The sequence below is a fragment of the Cololabis saira genome, chromosome 8 (genome assembly GCF_033807715.1).
Source record: "Cololabis saira isolate AMF1-May2022 chromosome 8, fColSai1.1, whole genome shotgun sequence".
NCBI lineage: Eukaryota > Metazoa > Chordata > Actinopteri > Beloniformes > Belonidae > Cololabis > Cololabis saira.
The window spans coordinates 28,895,250-28,922,721 of NC_084594.1; the positions used below are offsets into that span (position 1 = coordinate 28,895,250).

The 27,472-nt window shown below is 36.9% G+C and overlaps 2 protein-coding genes across 4 annotated transcripts; one reads left to right on the top strand and one right to left on the bottom strand.

The window, feature by feature from the left end:
- Nucleotides 1-9,530: 9,530 nt before the first annotated feature.
- On the bottom strand, nt 9,531-11,321 carry LOC133449462 (ammonium transporter Rh type B-like). The gene has a single exon (XM_061728616.1). The coding sequence runs from the start codon at nt 11,305-11,307 to the stop codon at nt 9,874-9,876; it is 1,434 nt and encodes a 477-aa protein (XP_061584600.1). The 5' UTR covers nt 11,308-11,321; the 3' UTR covers nt 9,531-9,873.
- A 2,265-nt stretch (nt 11,322-13,586) lies between these two features.
- arfgap1 (ADP-ribosylation factor GTPase activating protein 1) lies at nt 13,587-27,297 on the top strand. Of its 3 annotated transcripts, XM_061727628.1 has the most exons (13): nt 13,587-13,765; nt 16,397-16,467; nt 16,717-16,826; nt 17,043-17,214; nt 17,590-17,690; nt 17,787-17,873; nt 18,374-18,488; nt 18,562-18,618; nt 18,751-18,783; nt 20,900-20,956; nt 22,765-22,824; nt 23,318-23,373; nt 23,489-27,297. In XM_061727628.1, exons 2-13 carry the CDS (start codon nt 16,408-16,410, stop codon nt 23,826-23,828), a joined length of 1,248 nt encoding a protein of 415 aa, XP_061583612.1. In that variant the 5' UTR covers nt 13,587-13,765; nt 16,397-16,407; the 3' UTR covers nt 23,829-27,297. The 3 variants fall into 3 exon arrangements, with proteins under 3 accessions (XP_061583612.1, XP_061583613.1, XP_061583614.1); XM_061727629.1 differs by lacking the exon at nt 20,900-20,956; XM_061727630.1 differs by lacking the exons at nt 20,900-20,956; nt 22,765-22,824 and having other exon boundaries at nt 23,324-23,373.
- Nucleotides 27,298-27,472: the final 175 nt, after the last annotated feature.

The following is a 27,472-nucleotide window of genomic DNA, read 5'->3' on the forward strand; positions in this document are numbered from 1 at the left end:
CAGTTATTTCTAATTTTGCCACCAAAATAACATCTGAAATGGGATGTTCCCTTCCAAACACTCATCTCCACTCCACTCATTTGCATCATTATGACACGCACTACAAGGAAAAATGCTATTGAGGTACACCTTTAATTATTCATGATTATGTTGTCTTGTATAATTTTACCTTATGTGGTACAAATGAGAAAAGAAAAAAAGATCACCCCCTGTATAGTTTTATATGGATATCAAATAGCTGTGGAAACCACAATAATTTTTTTTATGCTGAAAAGGTGGTTGTTAATATTGACTCCCTTGTGGAGCCAGACCCCACTAATCAATCAAAGAAATGCAATTAAGTTTAGTTCCTAGCAAGGTGGGTGTTGCCCCTTTGTTTTCACTGCGGTTTTCATGTTCTCTCCCTGCCTGCATGGATTTTCTCCAGATACTCCTCCCACAGTCCAGAAATATGCAATGTTAGATTGATTGATGATTCTACACTGACTGTAGGAGTAAATGTGAGCGTGCATTGTTTGTGTCAATTGTGTCTGGTTACTGAATTAATACTTAATATAATCATTTTAACTGCACATACTCTGTATCCTGCAATATTATATAACATTTAGCATACACTTTCATCCAAACCAACTTACAAGAGAGGAATATAATTAAGCCACATTAGCATATCACAAAAGTAGGTGCAGATAAGACAATATTTAAATAAGTGCAGCTAAGTGCCAAAAAAGATGACATTCAAGTGCAGCTTGAGACGTTAATGGGGAGTGCAGTTCATAACATAACAGAAGGTGTTCTTATAAGAGAAGAGTTTTCAACACCTTCTTGAATGTAGAGAGGGATGACTCTGCTCTCGGGGCCACTGGTAACTTGTTCCACCACTGAGGAATGATGTCAGAGAACAAGTTTGAGAGTATCAATAACAGTATGTTGTTGTTAACTGTATCAAAAGCAGCAGATAGGTCAAGAAGGAAAAGCACAGAGGATTGACCCACTGCTCTTGGGGTTTTTGTCACAGACAGCAGAGGCGTTTTAGTGGACTGGACCTTTTTGACCACAGTGATTTACATTAAGAAGGCGATTTTCCTTGAGGAAGTCCACAACCTGTTTAAAACTACTCTTTTCATCACTTCTGAAAGGAAGAAGAGCAGGGAGACCAGCCAAAGAGTGAGGGCTTTTGTAACAGCAGCATGATCATAACTTATTTAAAAGCCAATGAAAAGGTGCCTGAGGCAAGTGAGGAATTGATTATGCTTGTGACTGTTGGAGCTATGGCTTGGAGCAGGTTTGAAGGAGCTGGGTCCGGCAGACACGTAGTAGGACTGCTATCAGTGAGGATACCTCACACTCGGTGAGGGGAGAAAATGAAGAGAGCTCTGCACCGCTGGAGAGTGAGGGAATAGCACATTGTAGGACGGCCTCAAGCGATGTTTTCAGGGGGTATGAATCATCAGGAGCTGAGCCCATGAGCGCGGGTGACAGGCGGGGATCAGAAGGATCTCCAGGTCCCATAACATGGTGATCAACCCAAATCCTCACCAGCAATTGATTTCTCACAACAGGGATTTTTCTAAATTCCCAGCAGTTTGAGTGTCTCTTATTAGTTAAAACATCAATATTCACTAAAAGGCTTTCTTTTACTCCATTAAACAAACAAAATGATAAAGATTCTTATGATAACACATCTTTTTTGAACTGCTAAATCACATTTCATTTTGCTGTTTAATTCTTTTATATGTAAACTTATTCTATTTTAAATGCAATATCAAATATTTGGTTCACCATAGAGTTCCTATAATCAAATGTCTCATGTTGCAAGATTTACATGTAATAAAAATAACAACTTTTCAAGCTTAAAAGGCATATATTTATTAAAATTGTGTGGGTCATTTGTTAATTTTTGTTTTCTTCCACAGTAAGATACACTTAAAATTGCTTGCCAGATTGAAAGTCTTTCTTCATGTTCTCCTGCAATGTTTTTTTCTGGTCTGTTGAAAGAGTTGTGGCTTTCTGCAAAAGCATACATCCTGTAACAACCTTTGAAAAAAACCCAGAAAAACAGACACTCCTTTTGAGTAGCAGCATATTGTGGGAGCAGACACATGCAAGTCTGTCATCTGCTTTGTTAGAGATATAGTAAAAGCAAGAACGGTTAATTACAACAAAATAGGAAGTTTACTTGAGGAATGGTTCATGCCATTATAGATCTTTGCAATGGTTAATAATACAACAAAAGGTAAGTCATGGATAAAAAAAAAAGTTATTTGAATGTTGTAATAGATGGATGTAGTCAACAGGTTGGTGATCTACTCAGAGGTGATTATGATGTTTGGCTTTAAATTACACTGAAAATGCATTTGGTAATCACACCTATAATGCCAGGTACTCTAAAAATCTTTCATGCTGCAGCTAAGTTTTTAAAGATGCAAATGGTGTTAGCTTTAAATGTAAAGCTGTAGCTTTATATTTAAAAATAGCTGTATTTAATCCAAGTCTTGTAATTTTAGAATAAATGTCAGAGTAGTGTTGGTAAAAAAAATCAAGGCTCTGAAAATGGTTTATGAAATAGGAAATGCATCAAGCATGCCTTGCAGAGCTGGTGCTTGACAAACAAAAATCTTCTATGTAGCGCTGGCGTAGCTCATGCATCCCTTTGCAAATGCACGTTAAACCACATCTTCTGCTGACGTCTGAGCAGAGTACTTGCACAAAGCTATTACATTAAGATACTTGCTGTGCTTGCCTTATTCATCATTACAATGTTTTTTTTTTCGTCCATCATTGACTCATCTGTTTACTGAATGTTTGACCTTTTTAAAATGTTGCTTCTGTTTTGTTGTTGCTTATGGACAGGCCAGTTTTGAATCTGTGTTCACTTTCTAACTTTACACACTTCATTCGTAAAATCCCTTCTTTACAAAGTAAAATGTCTCCCTTGTAAAATTTCTCCTTTTAAATGGTTTTCCATCAGTCCTAAAATAAACATGCTAAAAATAATCTGTGTTAGAAGATGGTGGTACAGGTGTGGTTAGCAAGGTCACAGGGGGGTTATTTCTGCACCTAGTCTGTGCTTCTGTTTGCGACAGTACTTCCTCTTGGATTTCTTCCTCTGGGTTAAAGAAGGCATGTTGTGTACAAAAGTACATTTATGTATTCTTCATTTATTTGGTGCTTTTTTTGAGAGCATATATTTGTAGATTCGAAAAAGAATGCAAACTTGAAAATCCCAACATCACACAACTTGTCCTTCTCTCTTTGTGTTTTTACATGAGTCTGAAAAAAATGTCATTCAATGTGCGGTTTAGATTTGTAGGGTTCTGTTACAACAAAGCACCAGACCAGTGTAGAGCTATACAACTTTCCCATCATTATCTCCATCTAGTTTAACGGTTGTGCTGCATTTGTTGTACCTCAGAAGTTCATATTTGTTTTCAAAAGAGGCAGACGCACAGAAGAAGGAAATGGAGCGGCACTCTCTTTAAAACCCACAACATGTTAAAATGTGCAAAAGCATGGTTTTGGATGTTTTAAGGGGGGGAGTAAGGTTTTCTTATGTTTGAAGATATGCGTGGATGTGTTGGAGAACATGATTATGGTTTGTCTTAAAAAGAATATGTGATTTTCAATAACTGCACTTCTGCTTTTCTTTTTCTCCAGAATGTAAGCCTACTGCTGCGAATTTGCCAGAGCTTCAACATCCCATCTTTTGGGTTCTCTGTGCAGTGCTGGCCTTCTCACTGTTGTTGCATTTTATTTGGTGTTTGTCAAAATGCTTCTCAGGTAATCATATTGTTCACGTTCAGACATCCATAAAAACTAGGCCATTTTCTATTTCTAATAGTAAATGTTGTCTTTCTTCCTATCAAACGTAAGGCATCCGCCGGCTGAGGACACGAAAAAGGTCTGTAGCCTATGTACAGCATAAAAGTCTATTGTTAATATATTGGTATCCTGTCCTCCTTCCTCAGTTTAGAAACATATCGTCAGATTAATTTTACATTTCAAAATGCTCATCAGAGTGAATGTGAGTGTGTTTGTCTGTATGTGTATGATGATGATGATGATGATGATGATGATGATGATGATGATGATGATGATGATGATGATGATGATGATGATGGCATTTATTTTGAATTCACGGGCAATTTTAAATCTTTCTTTGTCTAATTTAAGTCGGGATTCAAGACAAATGGAAGAGAATCCTATTTATGGAAACTTAATCTACAATCCGACAGGTAAGTGGTTTCTGCGTGTGTTTGTATGTGCATGTACTTTTGTACACTGACATCGGGTTACATGGCGCATTGTTGTCCACAGATGTAAATGTGGGCACAGAAGCCGATCCTCCTTCGTCATCGCTCAGCTCTCCATCTTTCAGGAATCCACAGGGTGTCTTTTCTGGCACACAGGTTGTCTTTACAAACTTAATCTCGACTTTGTCTACAATAAACTACTTACTGTTGAAATAAAATAAAACTAGCAGCATGAAAATGAGGCCTTGTTTTCGTCCAACTGTGTATGTTACGTTGTTCATTTGTTTCTACTTCTCAGGTCAGAAGTCAGGAATGCTATGCCAATCTGTCCCTCAAGGCTCCCAGACTGCACTGTGGGAACAGCTCTTCAGAGATACAGTGCTCAGGCGAAGTGAATTTAGAGGAGCCACCAGAGTCAGGGAAGGAAAATGACGATGGCGCTTACGCTGCCTCACCTACGTCTGATCTGTACGCTTCTGTGAACACCCCACGCACCAAAACCATCGACACAGCGGGTGATGGAGAGGAGTATGCAAACCATCTCTGAGACAAAGGTGGCTGCTGATGCTGAGAAGAGAAGTTCTGAACAGTGAACTTCATCAACTTTAAACTGCTACCACACGATGGCGCTATTTTTCATTACTTGAAACGAAAAACAGAAGCTTGTCCGAGGTAGCTACATACCAGTCGACCTGTTTATCATCGTCTGTAGATCATATTCTTTTATTTCAGATTTTGCATACATTTCAGCTGGATATTCTTGCAATCCAGCCACTGTAATGACTGGAGTGCACGGATATGTATCTGGTCCTGCTGCACTAAACAACTGCTACCAGGTGTTTAGTGTTATTAAAATCAAAGAACAATTGTTGCAATGTAAAATTACTACTCTGTCAACAAAAGTATTAGCTAAAGAAAGTTCATTTAATATTATTGATTAACAGTTTTTGCACACTGGGATGGTCTGAGATTATTGGCACTGAATCTTTGAAGCATGTGTAAAATACCTATAAACAAACATCTAAATAAAAAGGCTTTTTTGGTCACTCATATTTTGAAATTTGTCTTTATATTTTCTCATGCATGTATTTATTTCTATGTATAGTTCTATTCTTTTGCAGCTTTTTTCATTGGAGCATCAGCTTCACTTGGGCGCTAACTGTGCAGCTCTCTGAAATGTGCTGGTGGATTAATCAGTTTATCATTAGTAAGAGAGCTTAAAACAGATGAAACAAAAGCACAAATACAACCGATGGTTGCGCTAAAGTACAATACTTGGGCAAATGTAGTTTATTTCCGTCATCACTTTTAATATAAAACATCAAGCTAACAAGTAACAACAAGCTAGATAGATAATCAATAGGAATGAGGTTTTAAAATCCCTCACATGTGCATGCAGATGTCTGAGTACTGAAAAAGTGCTGACTTCGTGTGATAAATCCCGGTTCCCTCCTTTCATCTCAGATAATATCAGATGCTTCTGATATCTAAAAGTACGAAACGTGTCCCTGTTCTTCATCACATTTGAAATGATAAAAACAAAGGCAAGGTTTTTTTATTTTGAAGTGTAACTGAACTAACAGCTTAACTTTTTTTGGTCATTTATGGTGTTGCACTTCTTGGAGGAACGATTAATCCTGCCAGTAATCTATGTTTATTACTCAGCCTTATTTATGATGCCGGTGGTGAAGATAGGAAACTTTTATAGTTAATAATGCAGTAAAACTAGTGTCCAACATGGTGAGCTGGCACAAAATAGAAGACTGGTGTTTGTTTGCTTTTATTTTATTGTTGACGTCTGCGCTATGTGAGATGTGATGAAGAATAGAAATTACAAACACAGAAACAAAAAGTAATGCAATGAATTGCCAATGAGGACTACACATTAATGTCAATTTATTTAAGAAATGAAATGTTACTTTTGAATTATTTTCCCATAACAAAATGTTGATGGGGTAAAAATATAAAAACAAGTTTATGTATACTTTAAAGCCTGCACAATGGTATTGAATAAACATTTACTGCAACTGCTACAATTTCAATGGAAAATGTATTGGAATTTTAATTTAATGTGACTTAGAAAAATACCAAAGTGTCAAAAGAAAAAAGAATATTGCAGTAATGTTTATGTATGAGATAAAAATGCTACTTTATTAGAAAGAAGCTGTTTTGTGTAGCTATTATTTGGACAGAGTGTGGTAAAATAAACACCTAAAGACTGTCAAGCCAAAAAACTAAAACATTTCTATAGCACATTTAAAGCAACTTCAGTTGGACTGATGTAAAAGTTGTTGTATAAATATTCAGTAATAACTATAAATGAACAAGATTAGAATAACTCATAAAAACATAATTATATAGGGCAAAAATGACAGACCATGAATAAACGAGTTGTGTTTGGACAATAAAAGCCACCATGACTTAAAGTCACAGAGAAAATAAATGTAGGAAGCAGTCTTTTTTCTGTGTATGTGTTCTGGATGTGTTTTTGTACAACGTAGGAGTAAAATGACTCATTCATCTGTGTTAAAAACAAAGGAAACAACCAAACCAAACATTAAAAGACAAACTCACACACATTATAAACTCACCTTCAGTAAAACAGGAGTTCTTCACACCTCGATGAGTCAGGATGTCAAGGTGACAGTGTGAGACATGTTTGTCTTTAAATGTAGTCATAGGGACAATTATTGACATCTCTAAACCTTTAGAATTACGAAACTTATCCAAATGAAACCATTTCATTTTCACAACGTTTTAATTAACCGAAACCCAAAATATTATCGATGTCTACAGTGGACGTTTATAGATTTTTTAAAATTCTGTTTCAGTAGTGTAATCAAAAGATTCCCGTCACAACCCTGTGAAGATACTTCCAGGATGTGGTGCTTAGATGAAACTTGAGAAAAAAATGTCTGTAAGGGCTGGTGCATGTTCTCATATAAGGCAGCATAACTCATCTGAAAAGGCTCAAGATAACCTGGAGAAACCTGAGTGGATGTCTCACACTGTACCAAAGCCTGGAAAAGTTGATGCCTGAAAGGCTGTGTACCCAAAATATTTTGAAAAATGTTGTGACCTGAAGAAGCCAAAAGAGAATGTGTTGGGGGTTTGAAGAGAGAATATCTGGATCCAAATCCGAATCTATATGACGGGGTTCAAATCAGCTTCAATGTTGGTACAATTTGACAACAAAAAGACAAATAAGCATCAAAAATGGAATACTCCTGTTGCTGGCAGCACACAAGTGTTGCAAAACTGTTTAAAATGACTCTTGACCTCAGTGCCATTGAAAACCTTTGGACAGAGTTGAAATGTGACTTTGCCAAAAGCATTTTTGTGAACTTTAAAGAGGTGAGCACACTGTAACATGTGGTAGAAAGTACCAGTCAAAAAGCTGCAAGACCTTTCTGGCTACAAAACCACATAAAGGCTGCTACTGTTGGAAAAGGTTCAGCAACTAAATATCAGAAATGATGCCACCTGTGAAAAATCTCTTTGTTAAATTATTTTCTATTAAAATTTTCTAAAAATGTTCACCTAAATTGTTTTGAAGGATTTTTCCAACATTCTCTTGTAACCTTAAAATTCAGAAAAATCATTTTGACCACATTATGATGATGCTGTGGAAAATGTTCACCCTTTTGCTTTGATCTTTTTGCGGACGTGACACAGAGGACAAAAATGATCATGAGGACGATGATCAATTCAAGCTCAAAGCTTACATGGTCACTCCAAGTTTGATAAAATACAGTTTACATTGTAATGATTAGATAAGACACTTTGGTGGCCGTATCAGTTAATAAAAAAACACTTTGTTTCATTAGGTTAACCTTTGTAACTGTAATAAACACAGCAAGAAACTTCTTATCTGTCATTTATAGGCTCCATTATGGAACTAAATAATAAAATTCATGGACTTTACAGACTCCACATGTTGTTAGATTTAACCTGGTAAATAGCTATTGAAGTGTATCAGTTGTCCTCTTAAATATATAGTTAAAAAGCAGAACGATATTATGGATTAAAGACATTATTTTGAGTATTAATTTTACTTTGTAGTGTAAATTCATACAGTTCAATCATGACCTCAACTGAAAAGCCGCACAGATGCTTTGATCACGCACGAAATTTGACCTAAACCAGGTGTTTATGGGTGACTGAAATAATAATGATTTTAAAGGATAAGTATGATTGAATTTCATTTAAAAGAAAGAAAAAATAGAAACTAAACAAAACACAGCACTGAACCCACCAGCTTGCAGTTACAGTCATCAACTGCTTAGCAGCAGTCACTGAACCGATAAACCTGATCGGATACTTGATCAGATCTGTCATTCTTTTTGCCTGATAATTTTTCAGATGCTGGCAAATTCCAAGTGAGGTACAATATTTCATATTGCTCAGTAGGTTCACATGTTAGGATAACAACATAATCCGTTCTTGAACGGTGTTATAAAATGAAACAACCTGCTGTTAGCAGGAGGTGACTAATAAACAACAGATATCACCTTCTTAGAAAGATAAATCGATTAGCTCCAGTTAAAGCTCATCTTGTACTAATAAAAAACTGCTATCTGTGTATCCTGATAGCAATCCTTTCTTTAATGAAAAACTCTTCTCTTTTCAGTGATTTTTCTCTCTCTCCCTCTCTCTCTCTCTCTTTGTTTATATATATTGAGGTGTTAAGTGGTTTATCAATGAATAAACTCATTAATCCCACATGATTAATCACTAGAAGGTGTAGTACTTGCTCACATCCTCAAATAAAGAGGAGCTGCTCTTTTGGACTGATTTTTTTCAAATAAGATCCCATAAAACCACAAAACTGTAAAATCACATAACTTCCGTTGTTTTTAAATGACCCTCTTAATCTCTGATTTGTGAACATCCATCCATCCATCCATTATCTATACCCGCTTCATCCTTTGCAGGGTCACGGTGGTCTGCTGGAGCCTATCCCAACTCATTTCAGGCGAGAGGCAGGTGATTTGTGAATATTTAGTTTCCTATCTTGCAACAAACAGGAAATAATGTGTTGAAAGTGAAGGATCTGTGACTCCCAACACTGCTTTATATCACACAGCCACAGTCATTACAAAATCTGAGATGGTAAAATGAGCTGGGCCACAATAAATTATACATGTTAGAAAAAACTGAATAATTGAAGTAAAATTAATTTTATAGAATCAAAGCAAAAGAAAGCACAGTTAAATTTATTATACTGTATTATAATAAAATGTCCAACAACAAATAAAAGAAGGCACAACTGTGTTAAAAGATAAATCTGTTTGATCTGTTAAAATACTGATATATTACACTTTTGAAACAGTTATATTGTGTCCTTTTGTGTGCTGTTAAATGTTGTTATGCAGCTTTACTACAACACAACACAGCAGCCACATGTTTGACATAGACAGTGTACATACAACTCCAACAAATTATTTTAATGATGACACTACATATGTCCTTTTTTTTTAAATAGGGAGAATGATCAGTTTTATTTTTGCACCACTGCTAACATTACAGTACAAATATCCACACATTTTTCTTATGACAATAAATTCACTCTGTAAAAATCATATTTACATCAGTTGTCAGTGCAAGCAAACTTAATTAAACCTCAGACTTTTGTGTTCATGTTTTTTTCTTCACCGCTTGGATTGGTCTTGAGCAGCTCTACACTGTCAAAGTCAGAGGGCATGTCAAAGAAAAGCTCATCGTCAAAGCAGTCCTCATCTGATGGTGACGCCAAGAAGGACAACCTCAGGACCAGTCCGGTGAGCACCCCGCCAACTGCAGAGGCTGCGATGGTGGAGAAAATAGCTGCAACCTGCCAGAGCGCTTGTTCCTGCGCGGAGCGGCCGAGGCCCGGCTTCAGCCCGGGAACCAGCATCTGCAGTTCAGCCAGCCTTGGGTCTCCCTCGGGGGGAGCCCGATGGGCAAAGATTTGATACATACTCGGTCCGTAGGTGTCTTCGGTGGCCAGGAGGATGGCGCAGATCCCTGCTGTGGATGATATCAGGCCAGTGAGTCCATGGAGATTGTGAATGCCACATTGGTCCTGGATTCTCAGGCGTCGGGCCAGAAAAGGGGTCAGGTACCTGTAACCAAAGAAACAGGCAGTGCAGCCCATGATGCCCAGCGCATATGCAGCTACTGGGGAAATCATCATGTCCACAGTAGCCCCGACAGTCACACCACCCGCCAGAGTCACATTCTGAATGTCAGCCATTGTGAGCTTTCCTCGTTTGTTGAATAACGCAGAAAGTGCAAAGGCAGTGATAGTGGATGAGCTTAGACCTATGAAGGTGTGGAGTACTGCTCTGTGCTGGTCGTCACCTTTCAGCGTAAGAGCTGAATTGAATGACGGCCAGAACACCCAGAGGAAAAGGGTCCCCATCACAGACAGGATGTCAGAGTTATAACTAGTGGTCTCTCTAGCATGTCCTTCCTTCAGACCTGGGCGGTACAGCACAAATGTCACCCCTAGACCAAAATAACAAGCAAATAGATGGATAAGAATACTTCCACCTGCATCATTGATCTTGATGTATTTCAGTACGGCCCACTCTGTCACAGAAAATATTGGGATCTCCAGCAAAGACATGACCAAAAGTTGAATTGGGCTGGTCTTCCCTATAACAGCTCCGAAGGAGATGAGCACGACAGCGCAGGCAAACTCTGCGTTCACCAGGTTGACCACGCCCAAGTGAATTTTACCATTATGGTAAAACTGGAAGTAACCTTGCATCAGGATGGCCCACTGGATTGAAAATGTAGCCGTGAGAAAGTTGAAGACCATTCCACTGAAGCCGTAGAAGCGGAAGAAGGCCAGCAGGCAACCAAAGCCTATGAAGATCATCATCTGCACATCTGCAAAGAAGGGGTAGTCACGATACAAGGAGTTGTCCATTGGATTGGTCTCATTAGTCTGCATTTTGGCATTGGCATTGTCATCGTAAGTGACAAAGACAGCATAGAGTGCTATCATGACCCCCTCCATCACGAAGACGAAGGCTGGAAGGCGCACCCTCAAACTTGTTGATGCATTCATGTTGGCGCACAAGTCAAGACCGAACACTTGCTCCCCCAGCTGAAGCAACTCCTCTTTTATACCATCTTCGTCAGTGAGATAAGTGCAGCTTACAGCATTGGGTAAAACACTCCTCACATAATAGAGGACATAGTTATTTAACAGGACAGCAGGTGAGTGTGAATGTACTTTAATCCCTCAGGATGTTCACAATAATCTTATCACTTGTGTTTCTCATCACAGTCCTGTATAATGTTATATCTTTGAAAGCAGATTTGGTTTTGAGGGGGGAAAAGCACGGCTTCAGTTGATTTTAAACAATTGTAAGTGGAAAATGATCTTTGCGCATAATTAATTTAAGAAAAAAACAAAACAATTCCTGTTGCATTCATTCTTGTCTGAAGAGAGACACAATGCATTTAAAGGGTAAGTCACACTTGATAACCAGTGCTGCTTTCAAAATGCAGCGCTAGAGATTTCCAACTTTTTTCTCTAGCCACTCGTCAATTATATGGACAATGTACGGAAAAACATGGCAAACTATGTACGATTTTGTGTACTCATGCATTAAAAAAAAGACTTATCTCAAGCACATACATGTATATGACATGGAAGATGTTGATAATAAACTGATATCTGATTAATGTTTTATTTTACAAGTATATCATTAATTCCTTTTTTTTTTTTTTTTAAACAATAGTTTCTAATAATTGCCATAAATGTGAGTAAATAATTGTGGGCCCTGTGCTAGAGATAAGGTAATGTCCTTGATGGATATAGTTTCTGTAAACTGCTTATAATAATTGTGCTTTTTTACCAGTACTGACACAGAAAGAGGGCAGCACAGTAGCTTGGTGGTTAGCACTGTTGTCTCACAGATAGAAGGTTTGAAACCCACCGGGGCCTTTTCTGTGTGAAGCTTGTGCTTGTATGGGCTTTCTCCAGTTTCCTTGATTCTACATTACCTCTATATGGTGGTTGTGTGGCCTTATGACGGTGTACCCCTGCATTTTGCCTAATGAAAGCTGGAATAGGCTCCAACAGACCAATGACCATAAAACTTAAATGTTTTCATACAATCACTCTCTAATGCATTTTAGAAGAAAAAAAAATCTAATAAGACCACAGCAGGATCAGTTGATTTCTTGGCTATCTTTCAGAAACAAGGGGCAACTCAAAGTGGTTTACAAAAAATGATAGGGATAGTTTTCAACAATAGACAGTGAAACTACAACTGCATCAGCTGGAGGTGTTTCAGATAAATTCTGGGATGGTCTAAAGAACTGGAATTTTACAATCTTGAAGGAAATCAAATACAAACTGATAATTTGGATAACAATATAATGTGACATGAAAGGTCTACCCTGACATGCAACACTGAGACTTCATATAACAAAGTACATAAACGCTGATCTGGATGAAATCATCTGGTATTAATGAAGGTTTATTTCCTTTTGATTTTGTTTAATGATAGTTTATTTGTATTCTTTTTATGATGTTTTGTGTAATTGTTTTTTTGTATTTATAATTAATATGCTCGAAATAAAGATTTCAATCAATCAATCAATCAATCAATCAATCAATCAATCAATCAATCAATCAATCAATCAATCAATCAATCAATCAATCAATCAATCAATCAACCAATCAATCAACCAATCAATCAATCAATCAAAATCACACTTTACCTCCTAAACAAGTACAACTGCAGTGTGTGTTGTCTGTAAGGAGAAAAATAAAGCAGAGTAACCAAAGTACCAAATAGAGTAGTCTCAGAGTAATCACTGTGCAATAATAATAATAATAATAATAATAATAATAATAATAATAATAATAATAATAATAATAATAATAATAATAATAACAATAATAATAATAATAATAATAATAATAATAATAATAATAATAATAACCACAATCATATGCTGTAACAATGCACCTTTCAACAACCATGTCTACCTCATACTGCTGCACCTTTCACTTTTTTTTTTAAAATTGTATATATATTAATAAGAGCTGTCATTTGTCTATTTACTGTACAGTGAGCAAAAATAACTCAGTCAAATTCCCTGTCTTGTTTGACCTGACTTGGCCAATAAATCTGATTCCGATTCTGATATTGTTTTCTAAACAAAAAAGAGGACACATTAAATAAATGAATACATAAATACATAAATAAATGGCTTGAAAAGGGGAGGCTTCCGTCCAGTGGGGGCGGTAATGAGCATTACAGCCACCAATAAACTTCAAAGAAGTCCAGTACGCAGCCTCCCATGTCCCATGGTGCATTGCGCTGCCCACGTAGGCAAACAGGAACATGGCCACCGGTTTCTAACAACACAGTCCGTCTTTAAGTTGCTTTTCCTTGGACGTCACTCAGTCCGTGACAACCCGAAGCGACAGCAGAAACGCGTCTGTGGAGTTTTCCGGCGGCAGCCAGACTCTTGAAACTTGCGTGTTCGTCGTCCATCAGCGTCAGGTAACATTTAGCCGAGGTTAGCTCCACGGTCTCACTTCATTAAAGGCTGATTTATGGTTCCGCGTTACACCAACGCAGAACCTACGGCGTAGGGTACGCCGTACGGTTCGCGTCGCCGCGTTCCCTACGCCGTAGATTTAACGCAGAACCATAAATCAGGCTTCACGCTCATCATCGAGTCAGTGAGTCCTCCTAAATGTTTCTTCCTTTGAAACATCACCTTTGAAACATCACCATCAAGAAGTAGACTGCAGAAAGCATCCCTGGGTTTTTGCACTCTCTTATTTAATGTCAAATCCACGACATCTTGAGGTTTTTTCCCGAGCAGCTTTGACACGACTGCAATTATGACGAGACTGGATTCACCGAGGCTTTGTGTGGAAACTGATTATTAAAGTGTTATTTTTATTTAGGGAGCTCAAAGAAGTAAATTACAATCAAACCGCATGGTTCCTCGCTATATATTCTTAATAAACTTCATAGCTGTCTCATTGTACTATATGAATGTAGGAGATGACTCTCAATTCAATTCAGTTTATTTGGGAAGGGACAGTGTACATTCATATACATTTAGAATTAAAAATGCAAATGCACCCAATTTTAGCTACAGAGCTAGTTTCCATTTGGCAGTCCCCCGGCTAAAAATATAAAAGAAAGACAAGTTAAACAACAAGTTAGAACAAATACAAATAAAACGTGCAAAAAGTTTCTGTTCTTGTTATTTTGCTTCTATTTAAGATAGAAGAACAGAAGAACAACCTGACACATCAATCTTCATACTAAGACGATCTTAGACATTTACATATATTGCAATAGTGAATACATTACACACATTTCACATTTAGCAGTTAAAAGTTTAGGCGGTAAAGTGCCAGAGTAAGTTAAAGTGCTGGTTACGATTAAAGTGCTGAGGGTTTAAAGTTAAAGTGCTATAATGGGGGAAAGACAAGGAGGATGGAAGGGGAAGGGAGAGTGAAGATGGAATGGGCTGCAGCAATGCAAAACCAGATCATATGTATTATTCGGTTGTGGAATTTAAGGTTCTATGCCAGTTGTAGAGTAAACAGATTGTGGAGATGGGGCCGGAAGGAGAAGAGAAAGGGGGAAAAAAAGGGACATGAAGTACAACATAACTGGGGAGGGGTGAGAGGGTAGAAAAAAAAAAGGAAAAAGTAAGAAGAGGTAGATAATTACTAGTCAGCTGAGTAATCATTTACATAAAAAAAATAGCAAACCAAGAAGTGATTGCATGAAGCATCACCTCTTGTTTCTTGCTCCCTTTTAAGAGTTTAATGTCCAATAGAATATTCATACATAGGATGTAAAGTCTTAAAGTGTCCCGTTCGGCTTTTGACACCAAATTTGATTAATTTATACTTCTGTCACGCATTAGTCCGTTAGACACTCTTTTTGACTTGCCTCTCTGTTTTTGGCTCTGTCTAAAGTCCATAAGTCCTATAAATTACACTATAGTTTTCATGAACATCAAATTCCAAATGTGAAATGTAATACTTAAGAAGAGCAAGACAATTATGGATGTGGTTTGGCTTGAGTTTGTGTGGTAGATATTGTGTAAAATTAGACTAATTAGTTCATTTTTAATTTGACCAAAATCTATGTTCTATCTATCTAATTGTGGAGATGGGTAAAGGTAAATTAATTGAAAATTATCAAAATAAATTAATTCTGACAAAGAAACAAGAAAAAAAACGCAGTTCCATGTTTTTTGACTCTCATACTGACTGAAGCAAAACCTCCACTCAGATTCATCATCACTGCAGTTTTGATTTGCTATTAGGTTTAAGGGTGGTAGTGATCAGTTCTGTGTGTGTGTGTGTGTGTGTGTGTGTGTGTGTGTGTGTGTGTGTGTGTGTGTGTGTGTGTGTGTGTGTGTGTGTGTGTGTGTGTGTGTGTGTGTGTGTGTGTGTGTGTGTGTGTGTGTGTGTGTGTGTGTGTGTGTATACAGGACTGTCTCAGAAAATTAGAATATTGTGATAAAGTTCTTTTATTTTCTGTAATGCAATGCAATTTAAAAAAAAAAAAAAAAAAAAAAAGATCATACATTCTGGATTCATTACTAATCAACTGAAATATTGCAAGCCTTTTATTATTTTAATATTGCTGATTATGGCTTACAGCTTAAGATTTAAGATTCGCAGAATTTTTTGAGATAGGACATTTGAGTTTTCTTAAGCTGTAAGCCATGATCAGCAATATTAAAATAATAAAAGGCTTGCAATATTTCAGTTGATTTGTAATGAATCCAGAATGTATGACGTTTTTGTAATTGCATTACAGAAAATGACATATTCTAATTTTCTGAGACAGTCCTGTATATCTCATTCAAACCAATGGGGAAGTGTGTCCAAACTTTTGGTCTGTACTGTGTATATATGTTTAAACATTGAATATGACTACAATTTTGTAGTAAGAATTGCATATATATTGTAGTAAAAGAAATAGTCCAGTGTGTAAAATCAAATTGTGCTGATGCTATTTTAGTCCAGTGGGAATTTTTAGTTTAAATTTGGTGTCATGAAGTTGAGTCAAAGAGTTTTAGTCTGTACATGGGTAATTTGCTTGAAAATGATGAATACCATACTAAAAATCTGCTGTAATTTTTTTGTTCAGTGTGGGTTATCATGGCGAGTCCAAGGACCAGGAGAGTTCTGAAGGAAGTGAGAACTCAAGATGAGAACAATGTAAGTCCTCATGAGAAAAGTAATTTGACCTCTGGAACGGTCTATTGTGACTGGTTTTCATTGTAGCAATCTGTTCTGGCAATCCGTCAGTGCTGTCCTTCCATCCTTATTCAAATAAATGAAGAGTAACTCGAGATAGAAATATATTTGATAATGGACAGTTTGTTTGGCAATAGTAGCTGGAAAGATGTCTTATAATCAGTATATATTGCACAAATATTAATGGTACAATTGTTAAATTCTTTTCAGCTTTGTTTTGAGTGTGGGGCATTTAATCCTCAGTGGGTTAGTGTGACGTACGGCATTTGGATTTGTCTTGAGTGCTCTGGAAAGCACAGGGGGCTTGGAGTGCATCTCAGGTAAGAGTGGTTGTCTGTTTGCTGATAATACCGTGCTGATTTTATTCAATGTAACTGAATAAAAGTTCATAGTTCTTAAAAAAGTGTCAGTTATAATGTAATAAGACCTAATGGCTGAGTTCAACATTTTTCTCCATTACCTTAAGAGTTTTATTTACCAGCAACCAAACAGCCTTTACAAAATAATGTTTTATCTCTCTTCTCTCTTATTTGTAGTTTTGTGCGCTCAGTCACCATGGACAAATGGAAAGATATTGAGCTGGAGAAAATGAAAGCAGGAGGAAATGGAAAATTTCGCCTTTTTCTTGAACTCCAAGATGATTATGATCCTAACTTGAATCTACAGGAGAAATACAACAGCAAAGCTGCTGCTCTCTTCAGGGACAAGGTGAGCTGCACACCCCCTGAGTTCAATGATTCAAATACTGTAGCAATCAAAAGTACAGATGCATCTACCCATGAATGCGTAGGTGTGTCTAACTCTAGATTCAGTATTTACATCTTGTAAATATTTCTGAAATAAAAGGATCTTAATCTTCCACTTACTAAAATATATATATATATATATATATATATATATATATATATATATATATATATATATATATATTTTGTAGAGGTTTTGTTTGATAAGGGTTAAACTTCTCATAAAGACATGTGTTGAATTTACAATTGGTTGAGGTAAACTGTGTACATGCGAACTGAGAAAATGCAATAATTAAGTGGTATGTCTTCTGAGAATTTGGTTTTCGATTAATAACAGGTAGCAACTGAAGCGGAGGGGAAGGAATGGTCCATTGAGACATCTTCTGCAAAAAATTGGACATCTCCTCAGCCCAAGTCCAGCTTTTCATCCTCCAGTCGGTAACTAAAAAGGAACCTTTGAACATAGCAGCGCTCTTTGTAATATTTGATGCACAATAGCGACCAAAGGACTGAATTTCTACTCCTTTTCTTCAGCTCTGGAGGACCTGGACAGAACTCGGCAAATTCAAGTGACAAAGCTTTTGAAGACTGGTTGAGTGATGATGTTAACTCTTATCAGAGGTTGGTTTTACATCGCCCTGTCCTACTCATTTATATATGGAGAGTTGAGGGTGACAAAATTAAATAAATAAATATATCATGAAATCTCCCATTAATTAATGGTCTGTTGATAGGCCACACAAGTTTGATGGCTGGGTTTGGCAGTTTAAAATATTTCATGACAACATCGCTCACACAGGAGGCATAAAATAAATATATACACAGTAAAATAATTAAATATATTTTTAAATAAACGTTTTCTCTTAAAGGCATTTTAGTATTCATTAAAAAGATAGATTTAATTGTTTTGTTGGACATTTATTTGCATATTCCATTATCTATTTAATTATATATTGATGTATTTAATGATTTGATGGTATATTTAATTTTTTAGTGGGAGATTTACAGTTATGTATTTTATGATATATTTATTTAATTCATGATTTATTTATTTAATTTTGTCACCCTTAACCCTCCATATTTGTTTCATATTTGAGTTATTTATTTTATTGTGTCTGTAGTGGAGGCGGTTACAGTGGAAATCAGGAGAACCGTTATGTTGGATTTGGCAACACAGTCACTCCGGAGAAGAAAGATGACGACTTCCTGAACAATGCTATGACTTCAATCTACTCAGTAGGTTATGATTCATGTTTTATTCAGTGTTGTATATGATACTTGATTTATTTATTTGTCTGTTTGTTTGCAGGGGTGGAGCAGTTTCACGGTTGGAGCCAGCAAGTTTGCTTCTATTGCCAAAGATAATGTATGTGAGACGGAGGAGAGAAAAAAAACTCACATTTCAACTTCTTATACATTGAAGTGGGGCCTAACATTCAATGGTATCCCTTGTAAAGCAATAAATGTAATAGTTGTATCTCTTTTCACACTCGCACAGACGTCTAAACTGGCAAACCAAGCAACTTTAAAGGTAAGAGTAATGCACTCAAAGGTAGTTTGGTAAAGGTATTTGTTCCTCGGTGTGTTGGGTTTCCTCTCAGTTGTAGGCTGGTTTCCACTCAATACACTATTTTCATAAGCAGCTCTCTTGATGTATGATAACTTCAGACCTCTAATAACTGTTACTACTAATTTCTTTGCCCTCTCTGGATATAGTTAAGGGGCTATAAAGCACCCCCAGAACCGGTAAAGAAGTTTTATAGGTTCATCTCACCTTGTAACTTTATTTGCCTTTTGTTTCGAGCTTCTTTTAATTATACATTTGCTTGTCAATTTTGGGATATTTTGCTAAATGTTGCTGAATGTCATCTTAAGATATTTTTGGTTGATAGCACACAGCATTGCTTGTCTCAGTTCCTGTATTTTGAGTTGATAACTTTTGAAAGACAGCTGGAAACTGTGTTGTGGGATTACATTCATGGGGGAATTGCTGGTAATTCCTGTCCATTACATGGAAATGATCAAATGTTCACTCATTTCCATTGATAATGGGTTATCTGTTCATGCATGACAACTTTTGTGTTCTGCACTCATCGAGCGGAAGAGGTGTAATGGTATGTTAAAACCCTAAAGTAAACACCTTAATTTGGAACCTGATCTGCATTGGTATATTACACCCACTGCAGATTAAAAATGGAGGCAAAAAAAGTCTTAAATTTTAATAAGATGTGTATATAGTTCTCCAAGGGAAAATGTATAATTGGGGAAAAATCAAATGCACTCTTAAGTCTAATGGAACCAGTAAAAGGTGTATTTAGCTGTTCTCACACTGCTTTTGCATTTTGTCTTAGTCTTTTAAAATAATTGCGCCTTGAAATATGGGACATGTTGTTAATCTGAAGTTTTGATTGACCTAGTTTTAAGACCTTTAACGAACTAGGTGTCTTTGTGATCCTTAATGCGCTGTGAGGGTGAAAGAGGGTGCACTATTTCTCTTCAAAGACTTTTATGATGGTCATATATAAAAAAAACACAAAAAAACCCCACATATAAACCTGAAAGAGACAAGGAGGCTCATTATTGAGCCCCATACTAGTCAGGCCTTTGACCACTGGGATTGGCTGAGCACAGTCTATACACATGGGACTACCCTCCTGTGGACCAACAATCTACAGGTGATGCCGTGAGGTCCCTGTCGTAGGTGATTGGGTAGTAGTATGACGTGTAGGCCTCAGGGTCCCATTTACTTTTGAGGCATGGAATGAAAGAGTTGCTGATTTCATGCTGTTAGAGCTTCACCTTGATGCAAAGCATGTTTTCTGGAACTAATCCCCTAGACAGGGGCTGGACTTAAGTCCACTTTTGAATTTTCTTTTGTGAGGCGCTGCATGGAGTGGTGGACTTATTTGTGAGCCCCTGTTTTACGCTCAAGGTTTGGAGTTCTCCATGGTGGATGGGAGACCGGTTTAGGGTAAACACTTATGCCCTATCTACCCCACCTGGGCAGGCTACTTGAAGGGGTGCCAACTGAATACTGTTGTTGTTTTGCTGGGGGACTTAAGTGCTCATATAGGTGCTAATGGTGAAACCTGGAACGGTGTGATTGAAAGGCTAGGCAGTGTTTTGTTATTGGACTTCTGAGCTAGGGACGGTTTGTAAGTTTTTAAATGCATTAGACGGACATAAGTTTAAAAAAATCAACAAATGAGATGCAAGAAATAAAGCTTGTAGTGCATTATGGTGGATTTTTTAAGTGCAGCAGTAAATAAAAAGGCTTCCAACCTTGATTTAAAGCAACTGAGCGTTTCAGCAGCCTTGATGCATTTTGGGAGTTTGTTCCACAGGCGAGGAGCATAAACATTGACCTCTGCCTCCCCGTGTTTGGCCCCCCCCCCCCCTCTCATGTACCTCATGACAAATGCACTATAAAAGACTGATAGTGTTTCATTAAACATACATTTTTTCTCTCTCTAGAGAAAAGCAGAAAATTATCTTTAACATACCATTACACCGTCTGGTGCTTTTTCTGTGTCATTGTGAATGGGAATGATCAGCCTCTTTATGCAACTGAAAAACAAGCAGCTCAGTGTCTTGCTCTACTGTGACTCTTTCATTTAAGTGCACTCTCTTCTCTGACTTCCTACTAGGCCTCTGAGTTAGGACAGACAATAAATGAGAATGTTATCAAACCTACTCAAGACAAGGTAACATTGGTGTTTGTAGGTGTTCATTTGGTGGTGGGGTGCAATGCCTTTGATTTAAATCGACAGAAAAAACACCCAAACAAAAACGGCTTTAGATGTAAATGTGCTACTTTTCTCCGCTGCTCGTATTTGCTCTCTTATCTGCTCTATGCCAACTTGCATTAAACGACAAAGCCTCTGGTTTCTGTTTCTATCTGTGCTTCTCCCAGTCTGTCTGTGACTCAGCCAGAAGATTTGGAGAGGCAGCCAGCTGTCAATGTATTAATCAGTTGGACCTGATTGGTTACAGAAAAAAAATGTTTTAAAGCAGCAACTAAATTAGATTTGCTATTAAATCACCGTAGCAATTTCTCCTGTTCAGACACGGAGACCACATTTATGTAATAGTTTTCTAATAAGATATGTTTTTTCCATTCATCTGACTAGGCAATTCAAATTGAAGTTACTTATTCTTACAGATTTAAGGCAGTCTTCACTGATCATGCGAAGAGAAAATTGTCATGAAATTATCTTGTTGTGTAAACATAAAATGACACACCCAGGAGCAGCTCCTTTTGAAATTGTACTCTATCTGCTGATTCTCTGCTTGAGTTTTTACATCAGTGAAAGCTCTTTAGGCTGCATATGCAAGCGTAATATTTCCCCATTCCCGAGTTAAAGATGAGTGTTTTCTATATACATGTTTCTGCGTAATATCTTCGACTGTCAAGTGAGCAGCTGCTGGATGTGTGTATTTTAAATGCATCAGATGATGGAAAAACATGGTCTTTTAAATATTGGAGAAGGGGGATGCACCAACAACAGTTTTCAAGGCTGTTTCTGCTTTTATTATAAGAAATATAGGTGAAATATTTGCTCTGTAACAATTACATTCTGACCTTTTTAGCAGGATATATAGTGCAAAAAATGCATCAGATAAGTGGACAAACTATTTTTTTCTTACCTGAAGAATAGTGGGATTGAAGGAGGGGTCTCAGGAAAAAGAAATCTCATCTGCTATTATTGTTGGGCAAATAAATGATTAGGGTTAAAATCAGAACACATTCATAAAAGAAGAATATGGGGTTGTAATTGATATTGTATTGACGGTGAGGCAGATGGTTGTATCTGTACACTCGGTGAATTGCAACTCTATAATCGTAGCTATTAAAATATGAAGTTATTCTGTGTCCATATAGGCGGCTGAGCTTAATGAAGTTTCTGTCCGGAGTTTCTGGAAGGCTGTGTAGGTTACTTGGCAGAAAATTGAGCAGGTGGATGTAAACTTCAGTCCATCTGATGCTATCAGTCACTAGAAAAACTTGCTTCTTGGAAGGTTTTTAGCTTCTGACATCATTTTTGAACAGATGGTTCATATTTCAAATGGCTAGTTCTGGGTCAGACTCGCTCAGTAAAACTTTCCACACCAAAGCTATGCAGTTTTACAGTTGGTGCGTGTCGCTTTCACCAAGCACATGATCCCTTCACTCCACCTGGGGAGGGTCGGGTGATTTTTGGCTGCTTGATTCTGCTCACCCCTTTAACAAATGAACGAACCAAACAAAATTCTTCATCAGTTGAGCATTTGGTGCATCCCTGGTGTTTATTCTATGAGAGGGCCAGTGACGGAGACAACACTTTGTCTTTTAATGTACAGTTGGCATTGCTGATTTAAACTGTGTAGTATGCTTCCTTTTCAGTGCTGCTAGTAAAATGAAGTCACTTTTTTAACAATCAAAAAGTTCACTTCCTCATCTTTATTGCAAACCTTGTCAGAATAGCGATTCTTGTTGTTTAAGTTTTTTTTTATAACAATTTGGCTCATTCAGGTGAAAGATGGCAAATTGCTAGATGAAATGACAGTCGGCATCACTGGGCTGGCGAACAAGGTAGGACGGGCAGACCTCTGCCAAGCTGTACAGGTGCAAAACCAGTCACCTGAACGAGGACCTCCAGCCCTGATTGAAAACTGATCTAGTTTGAATCTGAGCCTCCAAATTTATTTATTTTTTATTTTTTTGAAGTGTTTAAGGTGGAGATGAATCTCTGCCTCCAACTAAACCTCAGAGGAGACTGGTTTTGCTGTGTTGATAAATGTTTGAATAATGCTAATTAAATCTCATGTTTTTCTTGCTGCCATAATAATTCTGGTGGTGAGTAAATTTTGTTAAAAAATGTTAATGTAGAAATGTTAAATAATATCTGTAAAATATTATTGCTTTTAATTTTTGATTGACTTTTTAAAAACTAAAGGTGCAAATTTTTCATTTGATGTACAGCTAATGGTGAAATGTTTGGCATATCATTTATCAAAGTGACATCTGCAAGTTGTCTTTTTGCCTTCTGGATTTTATTCCCTGACTTGTTCTTACTGTTTCATAGGTTCAGGGAGCTGGTGCCAAATTAACTACCCTGTTTACTGGAAAGCCGGAAGATGGGTAATTTGAAGAACAACTTCATGCAAACTAAAGTCTCACATCAAAAATATTTATGTGATTCAGTGAGTTGGCAAGGCTTATTGAAACATTTCTTTATGGTTCTTAATGTGTTCAGGTCGGGTGGAGAGAGCTATCAAAACATGGATGCCACTGAAGGATATCAGGGAAGTTCTAGCCAGCCCGTCTCGAGGGACTTCTGGGAAACCTTTGGCAGCAACAATTCCTTAAAGGAGAAGAAATCTCCCAGCAGTGAAAGCTGGACCATTGCAGATAATTCTGCAAAGAAGAGCTCTGACAGTTGGGACAATTGGGGATCTGAAGCATTGTCCAACAACAAGCACAGCACGGAAGAGGGCTGGGAAGCCTGGGACAACAACTGGGACAATGCAGACGGTAAGACAAAGAAGAGTCCTGCGAAACCTGCTGAGGAAACCTGGGATAAAGCAGACTGGTAGTGGCTTCACAAACATGCACCTCTCATCTTTTTATCCCCTCGTCAGGCCTTTTCCCGTCTCTCTCTGTCCCACTGATCATCTCACTGGCATGTTCAGGAAAAGGGTTGTCAACTTTGTTCCTGTTTATGCATTTGATGTATTTACCCATGAAACAATCAAAGAAACCCAGGGATGAGTTTAGCTCATGAAATTACAGAAAAATAAATCGGTAAAATGAAATTACACTGACTTCCAGAGCTGTATTTTATTGTAAATTGCCTCCATGACAAGTAATCAAGCTCCATCAGTGTAAATAAGATCATAACTCCCTGTGTGGATTCCCCATATATATACTTCAAAAGATGAAAAAGTCAATGTTTTATTGTATTATTGGTTAAGTGGTAATGGTGTTTATATTACCACATAAGATATGATGCACGCAAGAATAAATTTGACATTGTAAATGTGGATCTTTGTAAATTCAACTAAACGCTAATCACATGTTTTGTGTTCCGTTAGATTAGGCCCCTCGACGTTTTTGTACATTTTGTAAAATTGATTAATTTAAAGAATATTTGCTCGACTCATATCCCTTTTCAGTCCTGCAATTGGTTTTGCTAAATACAGCAAATGGTTGGAATAATTGTGACTTAATTAATTAAAATGTCTTTGGAAGTGTAAACTAGTCACATTTTTAACTAAATGGCCCTCATAGCCTTATTGGTAATTAATAAGACCAAAAAAGATAGGAATTCGTCAGAGATTTTCAGAAAACTCCTGGCCATGATTGTTGTCAAGAGATAAGAATAGAGAAGCAACAATTGTTTTCGGTTATTTTTTTATAAGTGCTGTAAACTAAAGATGAATTAAATTTCTCATTAATAGCCCTTGATAAGAAAATCAAAACAAAGTTATTCATAACTTTCTTTCTTACCTGAGTTATAAGTTCCTTTTTACATAAATAACATGTTTTTAAATAATGTATTCATCCAATAATATGCACATATGTCTAAACTTACATTTTTGCAGTGTTTGGTATATTTGATTTTCATAAATGAGGTTTTAAAAACTCATTTTATTTAATTACATGGTACATTTATGAATCTTTATTAATTGATTTAAACCTTTTACAAGAACACAAAACCCAACATTGGATCAATTTCCTCCCCCCTTCTTTTTTTAAGGTGTGCATTGTCCCAATTATTGTAATTGTACACCACTTCATACTACATTTATTCAACTAAAATGCAGCCAGGTATATCTACCAATATTTGGGGAAAGCAAAGGAATTTACAGCCAAATTATGCTATTTATTGTTATAACCTTGAAGATATCTGAGTTGACTAAGTTTTGTTCTTGATTAACTGCCAGCACATGATGCACTTATGTAAACTGGTTTAAACCATTTTTGACCAACTTGCAAACTCTCATAAATGTAGAGTAATGGCTTGCATTATTAGACATAAAAAATAAATGTAATTTATAACTATCATTTTCATCCTTTTTTCTTTTTTTTTCAAAATACAATTGGATATTTTGAATAATTCATTCCTAAATATATAATCTCCTATAAATACACTTGCATAAAATATCCTCCTTATAGGCTAATAGTCCATTTGTGATTGAAGGCTGTGCTTCAGCACATCAGTGCAGGTGGAGTGTGTATTATATTATTTTCAGGTTGAAGCTGTAACAGCCACCGTGTGAGCCTATAACCCCTCAACTGAAGAGGACGTTGTCAATTACTCTCATAGAAAGCTGCTCGCTGTAAACTACGTGAATTTCACGTTGGCCATATCTTAAAAATGGTATTGGCATCTAATTTGTGGGCAGATATCATTGAGCCTCGTCATATGCTGTATGATTAGATGGTCAAGGCTGTCAACTTTTTTCTGAATTAATTAAAATTATCACATTTGTCAGTTTAAATGGCAGCTGCACTCGTAGCTCAAGTTTAACACAAGCCCATTATGAAAAGTTTACTAAAATACTAGAAAATGTGGTCAACATGAATCTGGCAATTGTAATAAAAGAAATTAGTAAAGTGTTTGGATTCTAGCCAGTTTGCAATGTGGAGCTTGAGTATTGTTTGGTACTACTAACTGAATTTAAGAAACACTTCTATTCTTCATCATTGATGCAAGCAACTTGAACTCATCATGAATACAACTGAAGTAGTAATTCAGGTTTGGCTTTGGTTAGCTCAAACTGATGATAAAAACATTTAATTGTACCGCAAATGATTAACATCAACTTTTGTGTCTGGCACCATGGACCAGTAGTAACACAGATACCGGGTTGTTCGAGCTCCCACAGTCCAGATTGGGCTTAAAGATAACTAAAACTGGAATCTCCTTTTTCACAGGTTTTAATGGGTGAAATAAAAATCCTGTCAACTTCCTTCCATGACCATTTTACTACCTCTGATAAGTTTTCAGTTTACTGGCTTTTTTTTCTTCCTTCCTCTCATCCTCTTTTTATTATTGTTATTCTTTTCCCCCATGGTTTTTGTGTTTTTTTGAAAATGGTGTTTTGACAGCAAAAATTAAAATTTGAGTCAGTGTCGCTTTATTTTCAGTGAAAATGTTGTACTGTCTTAAAAAAACAACAAAAATACTCCTGTGACATTTGTCTTGCTGAACTTCTGCAGTTGTGTTCATGTATGATGAAGTATTACAAGCCTTAAACAGCTGTTATTATTATTATTATTATTATTATTATTTTTCATTATATTTCTGTTGGTGATGCTTATGTATGTTTGTTTGCTTGTTGCTCCTGTGCAGTGAGATGTACATGTCTGTAAATGATCACTTGACATATGAACGTTGCAACTCTCACCTTATTCCTGGGACTTAAAAGTATGGCGTGTGTGTGGCGGTGGCTCTTTATTTTGTGCTTGTGTGGCTTAAAACAGACGTTTTCTCCAAATGAAGGAACAACTTTGTGCTGTGATATCTCACCGTCTAGGAGAGTGGCATATTTGAACATTCTCTTGTCTGAAAATGTTTTTTTAAAACCCTCTAATTTGTGCAAAACGTGTTGTTTTAACTAATGCCTCACTGGGGTCGCTGGTACGCTCTATTCATGCACTAACTGCAGAATGTGTCAAATGCATCTAATTCATGTTGATATTAAAGCCAACAATTATTTTATTTTATTTTTTCCTACATCAGCTCAGTTCAGATCAAGACTTTCCTTCAGCCGCAGTAGAGCTCAGATCATGTGCCTGTAGAGCATCCGAGTCTCAGTGAGCATCTGTTTGTCCGTGAAACTAAATGTCAGAAATGCTGTTTATGATGTGCATGATGTGTAATGTGGAGCTAAATACATGCAGTTGTTTCAACTCTGAATTCAAGTGCGGTCGTCCTGTTTGAACTTTCACCAGCACCCATCCTAAGAGCTGAGTCTATGATACTGACCCCTTTCCGACTGTGGATATTTTTCTTGTACACATGATTTCTGTGTGAAATAAAGATGTGTTGTGAAAGACTGTGTTGTCCGGGAACCTTTTATTGGCTAATAAACCAAATGACCATACAGAAAACTGATCTTTCATGTTCAGCAACCCAAGGCCATGTATGTCAGACTTAACATTAGTGGAAATGTCTTTAAGAAAAAAGTTTAACACAATTGATCATTTCAATGAAGTAGGGAGCTTTGATGTA